Here is a 14,246-nt window from a genome sequence, read left to right as displayed (position 1 = left end):
CTAATGCTCCTTGCCAGTTCTGCGATGCTGCACATGGTGCAGGGGTGGAGGGTAAGACTTGCTTCCGGATCCCCAGTGATGAGCTCGGCCTCTGGAGCATGAGATTGGATTGCCTTTATCTGAGCCCACCTTGCTACAGATGGCACTGTGGGCTGTACACATCATCCAGGTCCCACTTTAAATCCATCTGTAGCCTTGGATGCATCTGTTAGGAAAACGTGCCCAGTGCCTTTATCACGAGTGCTAAGCTACAGTAAACAACACCGGGGGGGGGGGGGGGGGGGGGGGGGGGCACAGCTGGGGCTGCTTGTCTGTCACCCAGAGAACAGTCCTAGCCTAATGCAGATCAGATCAACCGCATTTCACGGCAAGGGACACAAACCCTCTCTTCATTCTGCAGGGTGGGAACGGGGATTTCACAGCTGATCTTTTCTCAGGAACTGTATCCAGGCTCCATCTAGTTTACCTGCCCATGTTATTGCTCAGCAGTACTGCAGCACTTTCCCTCATGGGTGGGTGAGTGCATGCGTGTTATTTCTGCACCCCACCCTTAGTAAAATGATCGGGGCTGAACATGGTGTTTTGCTTCTGGATGGCTGGGGCACCAGTGCCCAGCCGCAGGCAGAATCCATTAATCACTGCAGCTCTCCAGAAATAAGACAGTGTCAGAGGAACTTATTCCTTATTGCTATTCAAAGCAGCCTGCTCAGCAGAGGCTTCAAGGAAACAGAGCAACGAGGACTCTGAACGACTGTGTCTGAAATTTCCAATGGGGCCTAGGGGCGTTGGGCACTTAACTCCCATTAAAAGTCAATGTAAATACCAGCCTTTGTTATTTGGGCCTTGTTTTTGGTCCAGGCCCATTGGGGAGTTAACTGCAGTCGTGGCAGCACAGATACCATCTCCCCTGCATTGTGAATGGCTCCAGTGTGCTAAGGAAGGGAGGGAGACAGTGAGACAGAACAGGTACCATTGCAGAACTACACGGCCTCCTCAGCGCAGCAGGGGGATGCTCTCTAGGCCGAATCAGCAGAGTTAGAGACAGAATTAACCTGTTTTGCTTCTCCATTCCAGCAGCCAGCCAGAGTAGGCTCGTTCTGATAGAACAGGGACGTTTTCTAGGCAGTCAGGGGAGCCTCAAACTTCTTGTATAGGTGCTTTGACTTGAGGTAAACTGTCCTCCGAGTGTGATTCCAGTAATGCCCAGGACCAAGTGACTTACTGTGAGGTGACCCAGCAAGTCAGCATCAGGGCGGGGAACAGAACCGGGGGCACCGACTCCCAGTCTGCTGCTGTAGCCCAGATGTCTTGACCCACAAAGTGTCCCCCTCCTCCCCAGCCTCCATGCCCACCCACTTCTGCGAGGGCATTCCCAGTGGCTCACCCTATCACCTGGCTGCTAATTCAAGGGCAGGTATCCAGTACTAGCACTTGGTGAGGCAAACCATCGTGGGTGCACATGAGCCCAGTACTTCTTCTCATGGGTCTGAGGCGGACTCAAAGGGCAGAGCTGCAGTGTCATAATCGCACTCCTGCCCTGAGCAAGCAGTGCTGCACCACTGCCGAAATACCGTGCCCACCACTGGGCCACGAGAGCCATTCTCCTGTGTTACTATGGCATGTCTGGGACCAGGTGATGGTTTACGGGAAACTATTTGCCTGTGCTACGCCACAGGTGTAGTGAGGACATGCACCCAAGAAGGCACCGCTGGCTTTCTGGATGGATAATTTGGACACTTCCATGTATTACCTTGGAAGCAATCAGCAGCAGAGAGCAAAGCTTCCATTTCCATTAACTTCTCAGTGTCTTCTGCTCAGTTACAGCAAAAAGCCTTCTATGGAACCCACCTCTGTGCACTGGCAAGCATCCATCTGGAAGACAGTTTTGGACCCACTGCTAATTCCATGGCTCTGGCCTTCAACCACCATGGGTGCATGAAAGGTCATGTTAATGCTCTTATTCCAGAGCCACTGTTCATAGGCGAATCAAAAGTGGGGCTGAATGTGCAGCCCCCCGGGTCTCCTGAATCCTAAGGGAGGATTTACAGACCTGCCTTGGTGAACCATGACACAGGCAATGGGTGTGAAAGTGCCGATGTTGTATGTATAAGAAGCAATGCACTGCTGTGCCACAGGCATTAAATTAACTCCCCCGCCCCCCAACCCCGTGCCTCCAAAACAAACTCTCAGCTGACAAACCACCACATGCTGCTAATAAACAAAACTAAGCTTCAGGTCCTTATTGGGCCAGTGACTTTTGTTTAAAAGCAACCAGTTTCCAAACACGTCAAGAAATCTGTAGGATTCTCAATGGGCTGAGCAGGGAGGGAGGTGTGGTGCCAAGGGAAAATGGTGCTATGTTGGGCACTAGCCATTAGGAAAAGGAAGCAGCTTTAGAATGACCTGGAAGCAGAAACCTCCCATTGTCACCTGAGCCCTCCAATCCCTCACCATTCGTTAGGCAGATGGCTAAGAACGCCCATGTTATCACTTGCCCAGCAGCAGGCTTCCATCCCAGCCTTGCTACTGATCCCTTTGGAAGGACTATTCCCCTGGATCAGATTGGCACGGACACGGCGTGTGTGTGTATTCCCTTTCCTCTGCAGAACAGGGCGCGGGTCATCTGCCAGGATCGACCGGGCATAGCCCACCTAATCGATTTCCTGCCATTGCAGGGGCATCGGTGCCATCTCAGTCTCTCCCGTTCTCTGCCGAGGGCACACACAACAGTTTAGTCTCCTAAGGACATAAGTCTGTAAAATGAGGTGACAGAACCTGCCCACTTTGCCAGGTGGTGGGGGGTTGAGAGTGGACACTGATCTATGCTCCAAGACGTTCCACAAGGGATTTAAAACAAGGGCATTTTCCACCACCACAGGCTGATAGACGCCGTCCTCCCAAGCACAGCGGCAGAGAGGCACATGCCATCGCACCTCCCAATCCCGCCTACGTAAATAACCGACTGCTCAGAGACCAGAACTCGGGGTAAATGGTGTGCATCTCTCGAGCTGCAAAATGCCTTGGGAACAGAACGCTGCTAAGCAAGCAATGACCGAAAGTCCCCTCCTCTGCACAGATACACACAGCAATCATCGTGCATTTCCAAAAGGGAACAACAATGGTAAAAGAATTTATTTTCTCTGCAACCCACCACTCCAGCCAAATGCATTAACGGGCTTTTAATGGCTAGGCAGTGGAGGGAGAAAAGCAGGAAGGGGAACATTTGGAATGCCTGGAGTTAAGGTTTTGTCCCTGTCACTTAGAGCACAGGACCTGGCAAGAGGGGGCGGAGCGCTTTATACAAGATCAAGGTGATTCACGCAGCTCCTGGGTCAGATTGACATAAAAAGGCTATGCAGTTGCTCCAGAGCTCAGCCCCAAGTCAGGAAAGCATTTCCACTTTGGGGAAGTAGTTAAACGTGCTCAACTCTCCCTGGGATTTCCGGGAATGCTGTAAGTTAAGCAAATGATTCAACACGGCCCTGGTTTGAACCACAGGCTTGCTTGTGCCAGCATTTTCCCACCACTGTACTAGCATCAAAGTAGCTCCACCAGTGGAAGAGCTAGTGTTGAGAGGGCGTCTCTGTTTTTACCACCAGGACATCTTACTGAATGGGGGAGGCAACCTAGTGAGAGACGATGTGGAAAAAGCTGAAGTACCCAATGCTTTTTGTGCCTCGGTCTTCACAGACAAGGTCAGCTCCCAGACTGCTGCACCGGGCAGCACAGTATGGGGAGGAGGTGAGCAGCCCACAGTGGTGAAGGAACAGGTTAAGGACTATTTAGAAAAGTTGGACATGCACAAGTCCATGGGTCTGGATCTAATGCTTCCGAGGATGCTGAGGGAGTTGGCTGATATGATTGCAGAGCCATTGGCCATTATCTTTGAAAATTTGTGGCAATCAGGGGAGGTCCCAGACGATTGGAAAAAGGCAAATATAGTGCCCATCTTTAAAAAAAGGGAAGAAGGAGAATCCAGGGAACGACAGACCGGTCAGCCTCACCTCAGTCCCTGGAAAAATCATGGAGCAGGTCCTCAAGGAATCCATTTTGAAGCACTTGGAGGAGAGGAAGGTGATCAGGAACAGTCAACATGGATTCACCAAGGGCAAGTCACGCCTGACAAACCTGATTGCTTTCTATGATGAGATAACTGGCGCTGTGGATATGGGGAAAGCGGTGCACGTGATATATCTTGATATTAGCAAAGCTTTTGATACTGTCTCCCACAGTATTCTTGCCAGCAAGTTAAAAAAGTATGGATTGGATGAATGGACTATAAGGTGGATAGAAAGCTGGCTAGATCATTGGGCTCAACGGATAGTCATCAACGGCTCGATGTCTAGCAGAGTGCCCCAAGGGTCGGTCCTGGGGCCAGTTTTGTTCAACATCTTCATTAATGGTCTGGATGATGGGATGGATTACACCCTCAGCAAGTTTGCAGATGACACTAAGATGGGGGGAGAGGTAGATACACTGGAGGGTAGGGATAGGGTCCAGAATGACCTAGACAAATTGGAGGATTGGCTAAAAGAAATTTGATGAGGTTCAACAAGGACAAAGTGCAGAGTCCTGCACTTAGGACAGAAGAATCCCATGTACTGCTACAGCCTGGGGACCGACTGGCTAAGCAGCAGTTCTGCAGAAAAAGACCTGGAGATTACAGTGGACGAGAAGCTGGATATGAGTCAGCAGTGTGCCCTTGTTGCCAAGAAGGCTAACAGTATATTGGGCTGCATTAGTAGGAACATTGCCAGCAGATCAAGGGAAGTGATTATTCCCCTCTATTCAGCACTGGTGAGGCCACATCTGATGTACTGTGTCCAATTTTGGGCCCCCCACTACAGAAAGGATGTGGATAAATTGGAGGGAGTCCAGCGGAGGGCAACGAAAATGATTAGGGGGCTGGGGCACATGACTTATGAGGAGAGGCTGAAGGAACTGGGCTTATTTAGTCTCCAGAAGAGAAGAGTGAGGGGGGATTTGATAGCAGCCTTCAACTACCTGAAGGGGGGTTCCAAAGAGGATGGAGCTTGGCTGTTCTCAGTGGTGGCAGATGATAGAACAAGGAGTAATGGTCTCAAGTTGCAGTGGGGGAGGTCTAGGTTGGATATTAGGAAACACTATTTCTCTAGGAGGATGGTGAAGCACTGGAATGGGTTACCTAAGGAGGTGGTGGAATCTCCATCCTTAGAGGTTTTTAAGGCCCAGCTTGACAAAGCCCTGGCTGGGATGATTTAGTTGGGGTTGGTCCTGCTTTGAGCAGGGGGTTGGACTAGATGACCTCCTGAGGTCTCTTCCAACCCTCATCTTCTATGATTCTATGATCTAACCTGCTCATAGCAGCACCAGACAACACAGCGCTAAAACACAGGCAGCCACAGGCATCTTGTCTATGTCAAGGTTTTGCTACACCTCCTGTTGAGCAATCAGTGCAGCTATTCTGGAGCTGTCCCTTCAGCAAAGGCACTGACTGAGTTAATGCAAACCCCGTCTTGCAGTGGTCCACACATGGGCCCAGTGATGGTGCTGCTACGCCAACAGCTGACTGGGGGCATTGTTGAGTGTAGACCAGGGCTAATGCTCCCCCCACAGCTAAACGGGGGCCAGTGTTCAGTAGTGGTGGTAGGGCAGGGCCCCATCAGAGCTCACCAGTACCCAAGGGCGAGGATACACAGAGAATCCAGCAAAGGAGCAGGGAGTCAGCCAAACAAAACAAAAGGCAGCAAAACGAGCTTTATGGAGCCCTTTCAACAACACACACAGCTCGCTGTCCAGCATGTCTCTTGTTCCTTGTTACACTGCTCAGATAGACTGATTACTGCAATTCACTCCATTTGCATTCCTCCGTGGAGGCCACAGCAACACCCCTGCTGGGGGAGCACCCGTCAGGCCAGGCATCCAGAGAGACAGGATTCTGCCCCAGGGCTCAGCGTGCCAGTCTAAGAGCTGGCCCAGCTCCAAATCCTGGGGCTGACCTTGAAGGTGCTGCCTGGCAGGGCCCCGGCTATCTCAGAGATGGGCTCTGAGCCACCTTCTACGACTGGCTCCAACATGGCACATGCTAAGCACAACCGCAGCACTGCCAACTGCAGGAGCCTGCTTGCCACAGCGCCACTCTCCCTGCAGTCCCAATAAAGCAGTGAGGAAGGACTTGTTTTCTGGGCATTAGATTTTTCCCTAATTCCTTTGCTTTTCGAGGCAGGGGAGGAATATCACAAAATGGGTTGGTAGCCCAAGGCACTTTTCATCAGTAGATCTCAAAGCACTTTACAAAGGTCAGTATCGTCGTCCCCATTTTACAGATGGGGAAACTGAGGCACAGAACAGTGATGTGATTTGCCAGAGATCACCCAGCAGCAGCCCAGAGCTCCTGAGTCCCCCTCCAGTGCTCTTTGCTGCGTCCCTATCTGTTCCGGCACTTTGCTGTCCAAGGTTGCCCAAGCCAGTACTTTTCACTGGTGAGCAACACGAAAAGAAACAGAAGAGACAGAATTCCAGGGTGGGGGAGAGAGAGAGGAAGAGATAAGGCTATTTTACTGCTGGTCTAAGAAGAAAGGTTCCATCAGTTTTCATTAGACAGAGCAGCACTTTGGTTGGAGCTGTGGTTTCAGCTACAGAGAAAGCTCTGAAGGTTATTGTCACCTGGCATGCTGGGCACACATAACACTTATTACTGGACATTTTAATGTTCTTTTCTGTCTAGTGATCACGGCTTTTATTATTTTGATATAAAGAATTTTTAAAAAGGCAATTAAACCGAGATGGGAAAAGATAATGCATGAGAAAGAGAGAGGGTAAAGCCAGAGACCGATTTCAGTCCAGCGCCAGCCCCCAGCTCTCTGTAGAGCACAAAGCATGCCTTGCCTTGCCTTATGTTACAAACCTGCACCTGAGTCTGGGGTACAGAACATGAGAATTACCTCCCTGGAGATCACTAGAGGCTCATCACCCAGCACGGCCTTCCTGTTGTGAACCCAGAATTATACACACAAGGCACCCACGGACACTGAGCTGGAGCTAAATGTGAGCTTGCCAATTACACCCGCACAGAAACCACTTTTCCATTTCAAATCTAGGTACACACAATTTCGCAGCAGCCAAATGACTGCGAGAAGGGTTTTCTTGGACCTAGTTAGTTCTGCAATTTGCCACACTGGGGCATCTTCACCTATCGGACACAGCTCCATGTTTCAAAGTTTCCATCTACACTTTTTGGGGTTAGTTGTTGCAGTTTAAGAGGCCCTATTCTGATCTGTGCAAACAAGGCAACCTCTGGAAGACTGTCAGCAGAGACTTTGCACCCCAAACGCCTCACTCAGAGCCAAACAGATTCTAGAGATGGCTGGGGCGAAGATCCCCCAAGAACTAGATGCAGTTTGATGCTTCTGCAACTGCCATACAAGCTTCAGCAACTAAGGGGAGGTCTACACTGCAAAGAGCGGTCTGACTTCCGCACAAATAGACACAGCTAGACTAGCTTCAATCCAGCTAGCTCAAATAACGATAGCAGCCAGGGTGGCAGGATTGGCTGTACACGCCCACCTGGTAGCCTGGGTATGTATTTGAGCGACTATCCTACCCTGCTGCAGCTTCACTGCTATTACTGGAACTAGCTAGATCATAGCTTAGCTTGGGTATGTCTACACGTGCTGCAGTCACACCTCTGACTGCGGTGTAGACACCCTGGAGTGCTAAGCAGGTGAAAAGAAGGGATGCATTGGCTGGGTTTCATAGTGTAGACGCTTAGATACCATAGAGACAGGCACTTGATAGACAGAGGGTCAGATCTGAAGCCGATGGAAAGATTCCCATAAACTTCAATGGGCTCTGGGTGAGGCCCATAGCTGGGGGATGCCAGACATTAAATAATCATGGAAGCAGCCTAGGACTCTGCAACACGAAGCCCCAAGGTGGAAATTACTGTGCTTTGCTCTGGAACAGATAGGACAAATACCACTGCAGCTATGTGATAGGTTTTCTCTACTGCTACTCAAGGGCCAGCACCATGCAAAGTGGTAGTTTTGTTTACACTGGCTATGTAAAACCAGTGGAAAGGCAGGGAACAGAACCCACATCGCCCAACTCCCAATCCGGTGCCCACCAGACCATGCTAGGTGTCTCCTATGACCAATGACTCACCAGACAGGAAGCATTAAGAGATCCACCACCACCACTCCACCCATCTCCCTCAGAAGCTAGACCTCTCGCCTCAGTGTCTCTCTGCCAGGCTAACCTGACCGTGAGCTTAGCATCGCAAGTCCAGCCCCATGCTCCCTCGCCCTCTCTTGGAGGCACAGCATGAGTTTCTGGCACCAGGCATGTATTTCTTACACAGATTTACATTGGGGAAAGGCACCGCTCTCCTTTGTGGCTCTTTACCTCTCTTTGTTCACTGCAGATTTTGCACAGCCAGAGAGGGCGTTTCTGGGTCCCGAGACTTTCAATTCCACATTTGGTGCAGACTTTCTGAAAATAAGGAGAGAGAAAGAGAAGGACACAGGACAACGTCAATTGCTTCCTCACTCCGACTCCTCACAACGCCACTTCGAAGGGTCTGTGCCGGGGCAAGTTTCACCCCAGAATTTAGGTTCTGCAAAAACAATGATTTTGCTTCTCCTTTCATTTACACCAGCGTAACTAGTGATCCCAGGGGGGGTCACTCCTGATCTACACTGGAATCAGTGAGAGGAGAATCTGCCCCACTGCTTCCAGTTGTGTTACTACTAATTTATAGCAGGGCCGAAGGAGAATCAGGTGTAACATTTAAACAAAACCTGAGACACACAGAAATATTTCCCACGTTGTTGGGGTTTTTTTTTTAAATGATCCCCAAATGAAGGTAATCATTTCCCTACAAACTCTAAGACCCAAACATAGCAGCACTGAAACTGACAAGAAACACAAATGAAATGATCTCATCCATTTTCACTGCAATATCAAATTTTAATAGGGAAAAACTATTAGAGTTTTAAAATTCTTTCAATTTGAGCGAGTCAAGTAAAAGAACCCCACCATCCCTGTGTGATTTTTAACCTGACAGTGTCCCTTTCAGAAAGTGGCTGGGCAGTTATTGATTCTCTGCTGAGCTGGAAATGGAGCAGACCATACAAACAGGTGTATTTCCTGGAGACAACACCTGAATAGCATTTTATGGAATCTGTTCCTGTACAAGGGAACTTCCATGTCTCCACTGGCATAACAAGTCATTTATAGCTTGAATCATCTAATATTCTATAACAAAGCTGATGTACATCAGTCTTGGCGTACAACTTGAATGAGGAATGGGATGGAGTCTTTGAGCCTCTCTGGACATCACAGCAAAAGCCACTCACCCAAGGGCCTAGGAGAGTGACATCTTGTTTACAGCAAAGAGGAATTAAAGCCCCCAGTTGGGATTTTACATATTCCTCCGATCTGCCCCACCAGGACCAGCTCCAGGGATGCAGATTCAGTCTCCATGTCTCATTCAATTCTTGGCCTCTCTGCTGGGACTGAGGTGACTGATGGCTAAAGGGGTGACCGATGCCACTTTTGGCACGCAGACACCTGTTCCACCGGGTACAAGCCTAAAGACCAACTATTTTGGTCAGTGTAGTCCGGAGGCTGTGCTCCTGAGCTTTGACCCTGGCTCTGCCACCAACTCACTGAACGGCCACATCCAAGACGCAATCACTCTGGGTCTCAGAATCCCCAGGGGATGTTTACAATACCCCACTAAAAATGAGCATCTGCAACTGCTACATTGCAGGCCATCAGACAGTCACTACCAAGCTTGGATGGCTTTAAGCGAGTGACTGCCATAAGCAAATATCTCCAATGGCTGGTGATGGGACACTAGATGGGAGGGCTCTGAGCTACTACAGAGAATTCTTTCCCAGCTACTTGGCTGGTGGGTCTTGCCCACACGCTCCAGGTCTAACGGATCGCCATATTTGGGATGGGAAAGAATTTCCCCCTGCGTCAGATTGGCAGAGAGTAAACGGTACAGTCTCTGTAACCTGAAGTCTTTACATCAAGATTTGAGGACTTCAGTAAGTCAGCCAGAGGTTAGGGCTCTATTACAGGAGTGGGTGAGCGAGGTTCTGTGGCCTGCGACATGCAGGAGGTCAGACTAGAAGATTGTGATGGCCCCTTCTGGCCCTACAGTCTGTGATGCTCTGGTTCTGAGTTGGTGTAATGGGGAACAGCTCCCTGTTCCATTTCCGACCGCATGAGCCACCCAAGCCCTCAGTGCCACGTGTATTTCAGTGCACTGTGATATGCAGCTCGCAATCTGAACAGGGCAAACCTCCTGCTCATGGAGATGTTGCACAAAGGCAGTTTTCTTCTCCCCGTGTAAAATTCACCCTCGCACAAGGAGCCCGCACAAGGTTTAGGCTCTGCTGACATCCTCCTCACGCCCTATTTCGAGAGCTTAGATGGGGCACAGCCTTTGTAATGGGGCGGGATGATTACATCGAGAGGGCATTACTACACAGATGTACACAACAGACAGACGGACAATCCCCTGCCCCTCTACCATTTCTTTGGCAGGGACTCTGGAGAATCACAACACTGTTCTCTCTGTGCGAGCGTGTGACCCCCGTAGATGTTCCCTGCACTCCCGGGGAGAAGCAAATGGGCTCTGCATGGAGCCTAACAGCCTGGAACCTCAATCACACGTGTCTGTCACTCTCACCATTAAATCTCAGCTCAGCAAAGGACATGGAACTCGCTCCTCCCACTTCACAATACAGTATGGGTTCCACTGCCAGATCAATGGCCTACGTGAAGAGAACGGGGGTCCAAGTGCAGGTCCTAAGAGGAGACGTGACCACACCACACCACACCACAACCCTCCGGAAAGCTTGGCATCCATTCACCTCTGAAGGCACACATCAGAACAGGCCCCTTGCCCCCACAGGAGAGATGCACCCCTCAAAACCTTAAGGCAGAGCAGGCAGTAGTTGCTCCATTTCCAATTGCCTAACTCCTCACCCCAACCCAAGCACGGTCAGCTGTGCAAATGTAAACTCCGGCTCCCACAATATGGTGTCCATGAATGGCTCCTAATGGACCCATCACCACGTGGACATGGAAAGCAGAGCATATCCCAACTCCACAATAGATACCAGAGTAGTAAAAATATATCCAGGAGGCTGACAAAGAGCCTTGCAGTGCATCAGGTGATGGGAACATCGCTGACGGTCCTATCTTGCCCTCTGCCCGGGACTCCGATCTCACTGCCAGCTAGTTTGGGACAGGGCATCTCCGACACTTCAGGGGGATGAAAACCACATGGCCTCGCCTCCCTCTTTGCTGAGCCTCGTTCCGTTCACAATGTGGCTCATAATACAGGCTGGAGGCAGCTCTGCCGGTATCGCTCCAGCAGCATCACCCAACCAGCATGCAAATGCAGCCCCGTGTGGGCAGAGTCAGCTGAGGCCCGAGAGACCAAACTCCACTCCATGGTTCCAGAACAAGGAACCGGAGCTGCCCACAATGGAGGGAACAAACAACTGTGCCCTGTATGCTGTGCTCTGCATGACCGGCCAGCCAGCTGACATGGGGAGCGGGTATTAGCTGGAGGAAGCACTAAACAATTCCACAGAGATGCTGTTCTTTGTTTCTCCCCAATTCTCATCCCTCCCCTCTGCTGTGAAATAACCAGCAACTGGCTGTCCCCACTTGGAATGGGGCTGTCAGGACTCAATGCCTTGCTGCACAAACTGACAGGGACAGTAGATTCAAGCAGCAGAGTGTGCAGTCATTACCTGCCGCCCGTTTCACTGCACCCCAACCTCCTCCTCTCTCTGAAGACTGATTCAAACTCAGCCTTTAATACACCGGCAAGTTTAAAACGCCACATGGAATAATGCATTCACATGCTCCCCCTAGTGGAGATTTGCAGAACTTTTATTCAATTTTAACTCCATATTTTAACACACTGGAGGTTCGGGTTTTTTGTTTTGTTTTGTTTTTCTCAGACTTGCTGGAAAACTGGAATCTTATCCCCAAAACCTCACTGTTAGGTTCTGAAGAAAGCCTCACATAAATAGATATGTGGATTTGCAGACACTTAAAAAAAACCCCAAACCTGTCATTCATTAGCTGAAATGCCAGACTCTTTCTTCTTCACCTATTTATTACAGGTTTATATTTATGATATGTTTACAATAGTCATTACTGACACATCCTCAGTAAGTGGAATATCAGACTGTGTGTAATTGCTGTTATTGCTGCATGTAGACTCTGCATTTAAATGCTACGCTGATTTCACATTTGTTGTGTTGTATTTATTTCTAAAATAATAAACAATCTTTTTAATATTGAAAAGGAAAAATTATTTTAACTTCAAATTCTAAACCAGAAGGTAGGAGCAAGAAAACCCACAGGATTCAAAGGGCTGGAAGCCTCTATATTTTGCAGAGGCAACTCACTTAAGATGTATTCATTGCTCTGTTTCGTATGCATTATGTTTCATTCATTACCAAAATTCCTGTTATTGAACTACATGTGGAGGGTGTTGGGATTCCAATGAGATGGCAGCATTAGCAAGAAAATTATGAACTTCAGAAGTCCATAATCCCCTGACAAGTCACTGCTTATTGCACAAAACATGGAACACGTGACTGATTTCTTCTTAAAGGAAGGCGGGAGGGAGCATGAAGTTATGTTGCATCTTTCTACCTGCTGAGGCTTACGAGTCTGCAGTACATCATGCCTGGTCACTACCCACCCCTACCACGCTGCTGAAAGGGGAGTAAAAGAAACCAACCCATAACTCCTCAAACAAGTGGTACCCTGTGTGCTCAAAGCCTCAGGAGTCCTCACAGCAAGAGGTTCCTATCACCATACAGCAGTTGTGAAATTCACTAGATAGCAGAAAGCAACAGAGGGTCCTGTGGCACCTTTGAGACTAACAGACTGTTAGTCTCAAAGGTGCCACAGGACCCTCTGTTGCTTTTTACAGACTCAGACTAACACGGCTACCCCTCTGATACTAGATAGCAGAGTTCTTCCCTGAATTCCAGCTGACCTTCTCCAATCCGTGTCCCATGAATTCCTGGCTAACGGGGAATCATCGTCTGGAAAAAACAAATAAGTTTGCCCTTGGACAGGCCTACCATGCAAGGCTCTCAAGGTGCTTTAGGGTTCCCAACACACCCATGCGCCCTGCAGGGAAGGTAACGTTATTAACCCTATTTCACAGAGGGGGAAGCTGAGAGACAGTTCATGCCACCCTCTGCCCCATCCTCAGCATGTGGGATTCACTGGAAGGGAGACCAGAAAATGCCCCAGTAAATGGATGTTTCCCTGCGGTTCTAACCTAGCTGGTTGTGGATGTGCTGAAAGCAGGATTTCCAGGGGAAGAGGGCGGGGAGCACAGCATGTCCTGTAATTCTCCTCGCTTGAAATGAAGGAAATAAAGAGCAGTCTCCTGTGCACCAGCCCTTACCTCCCTACGAACAACTGAGAGAGTCGCAGGATTTGTGTCCAAGCTACCCGAGTGACCTTTGCTATCTGCTCCACCAAGGGCAGTTGCTCAGACCACCCAGTTTGCCCCATCTCTGTGCTTCAGCTCAGGGACCACCTCCACCGTACAGGTGTCTCCTTCATTACATCTTCTAGGGGGATTCTCTCCTTCCTTCCACCTGTGTACTGAGTTGAGGATCTCTCTGAAATAATCTGGGCCTGGTGGTTCGCATATTTGCACACACTCACCCCAACACTGCTGCTACCAGTTGGGAAATCAGTCTACGTATACCTTCTGAATTCCAGTTTGATTTTATTAACTCTCTTTATCCTTCCTTATGTCTTAGAACTTTACTGAGTTCTTGTTTCATGCTCCTTGTGCTAAGGAGGCAGAGCAGTGGCACCTGGATTGGGTGAGTGGACTACTGACATTCGGCCTAGATCTAACAGGGCAATACAATGGGTATGCTAAAGAAGATGGCCAAAACAAGAAAATCAGTTCTGTCCAACTGGGCTGGTAACTAAGCAACAGCTAGCCTGTTTGTTAGGTGATCCAAGGGTGGACATTTGGGGGAGAAGCCATGTACAGGAGGGGGATCCTGGACACCCTAGAGGGCTCTGATCGAATCCCAAAGGATGCTCAGGAGTGGTGAGGAAACTGAGGCAGGGAAGGGCATGTGGGTACAACTTGGCATAGCTTGTGTGCTGTCTAAAGAAAAGGGTAACTGTGCTGGAAACCTTTGCAAAGCCTGCATGTCCTGTGCTTCAATTATCACATGTCCCTAGAG

At 49.5% G+C, this 14,246-nt stretch overlaps 1 protein-coding gene across 8 annotated transcripts in view; it reads right to left on the bottom strand.

Moving 5' to 3' along the window:
- Positions 1–14,246, bottom strand: part of RPH3AL (rabphilin 3A like (without C2 domains)) — an 86,155-nt gene that overhangs the window by 34,020 nt on the left and 37,889 nt on the right. For all 8 annotated transcript variants that reach the window (XM_034752841.1, XM_034752840.1, XM_034752843.1 and 5 more), the window contains one exon: positions 8,383–8,469. In XM_034752841.1, coding sequence (XP_034608732.1) covers positions 8,383–8,469 — 87 coding nt within the window. The remainder of the gene's footprint in view (positions 1–8,382; positions 8,470–14,246) is intronic.

This window comes from Trachemys scripta, chromosome 18 (assembly GCF_013100865.1).
Source record: "Trachemys scripta elegans isolate TJP31775 chromosome 18, CAS_Tse_1.0, whole genome shotgun sequence".
NCBI classification, from domain to species: Eukaryota; Metazoa; Chordata; order Testudines; family Emydidae; genus Trachemys; species Trachemys scripta.
Note: the sequence above shows the minus strand (reverse complement) of the source record. Positions and strands in the feature narration are given on the sequence as shown.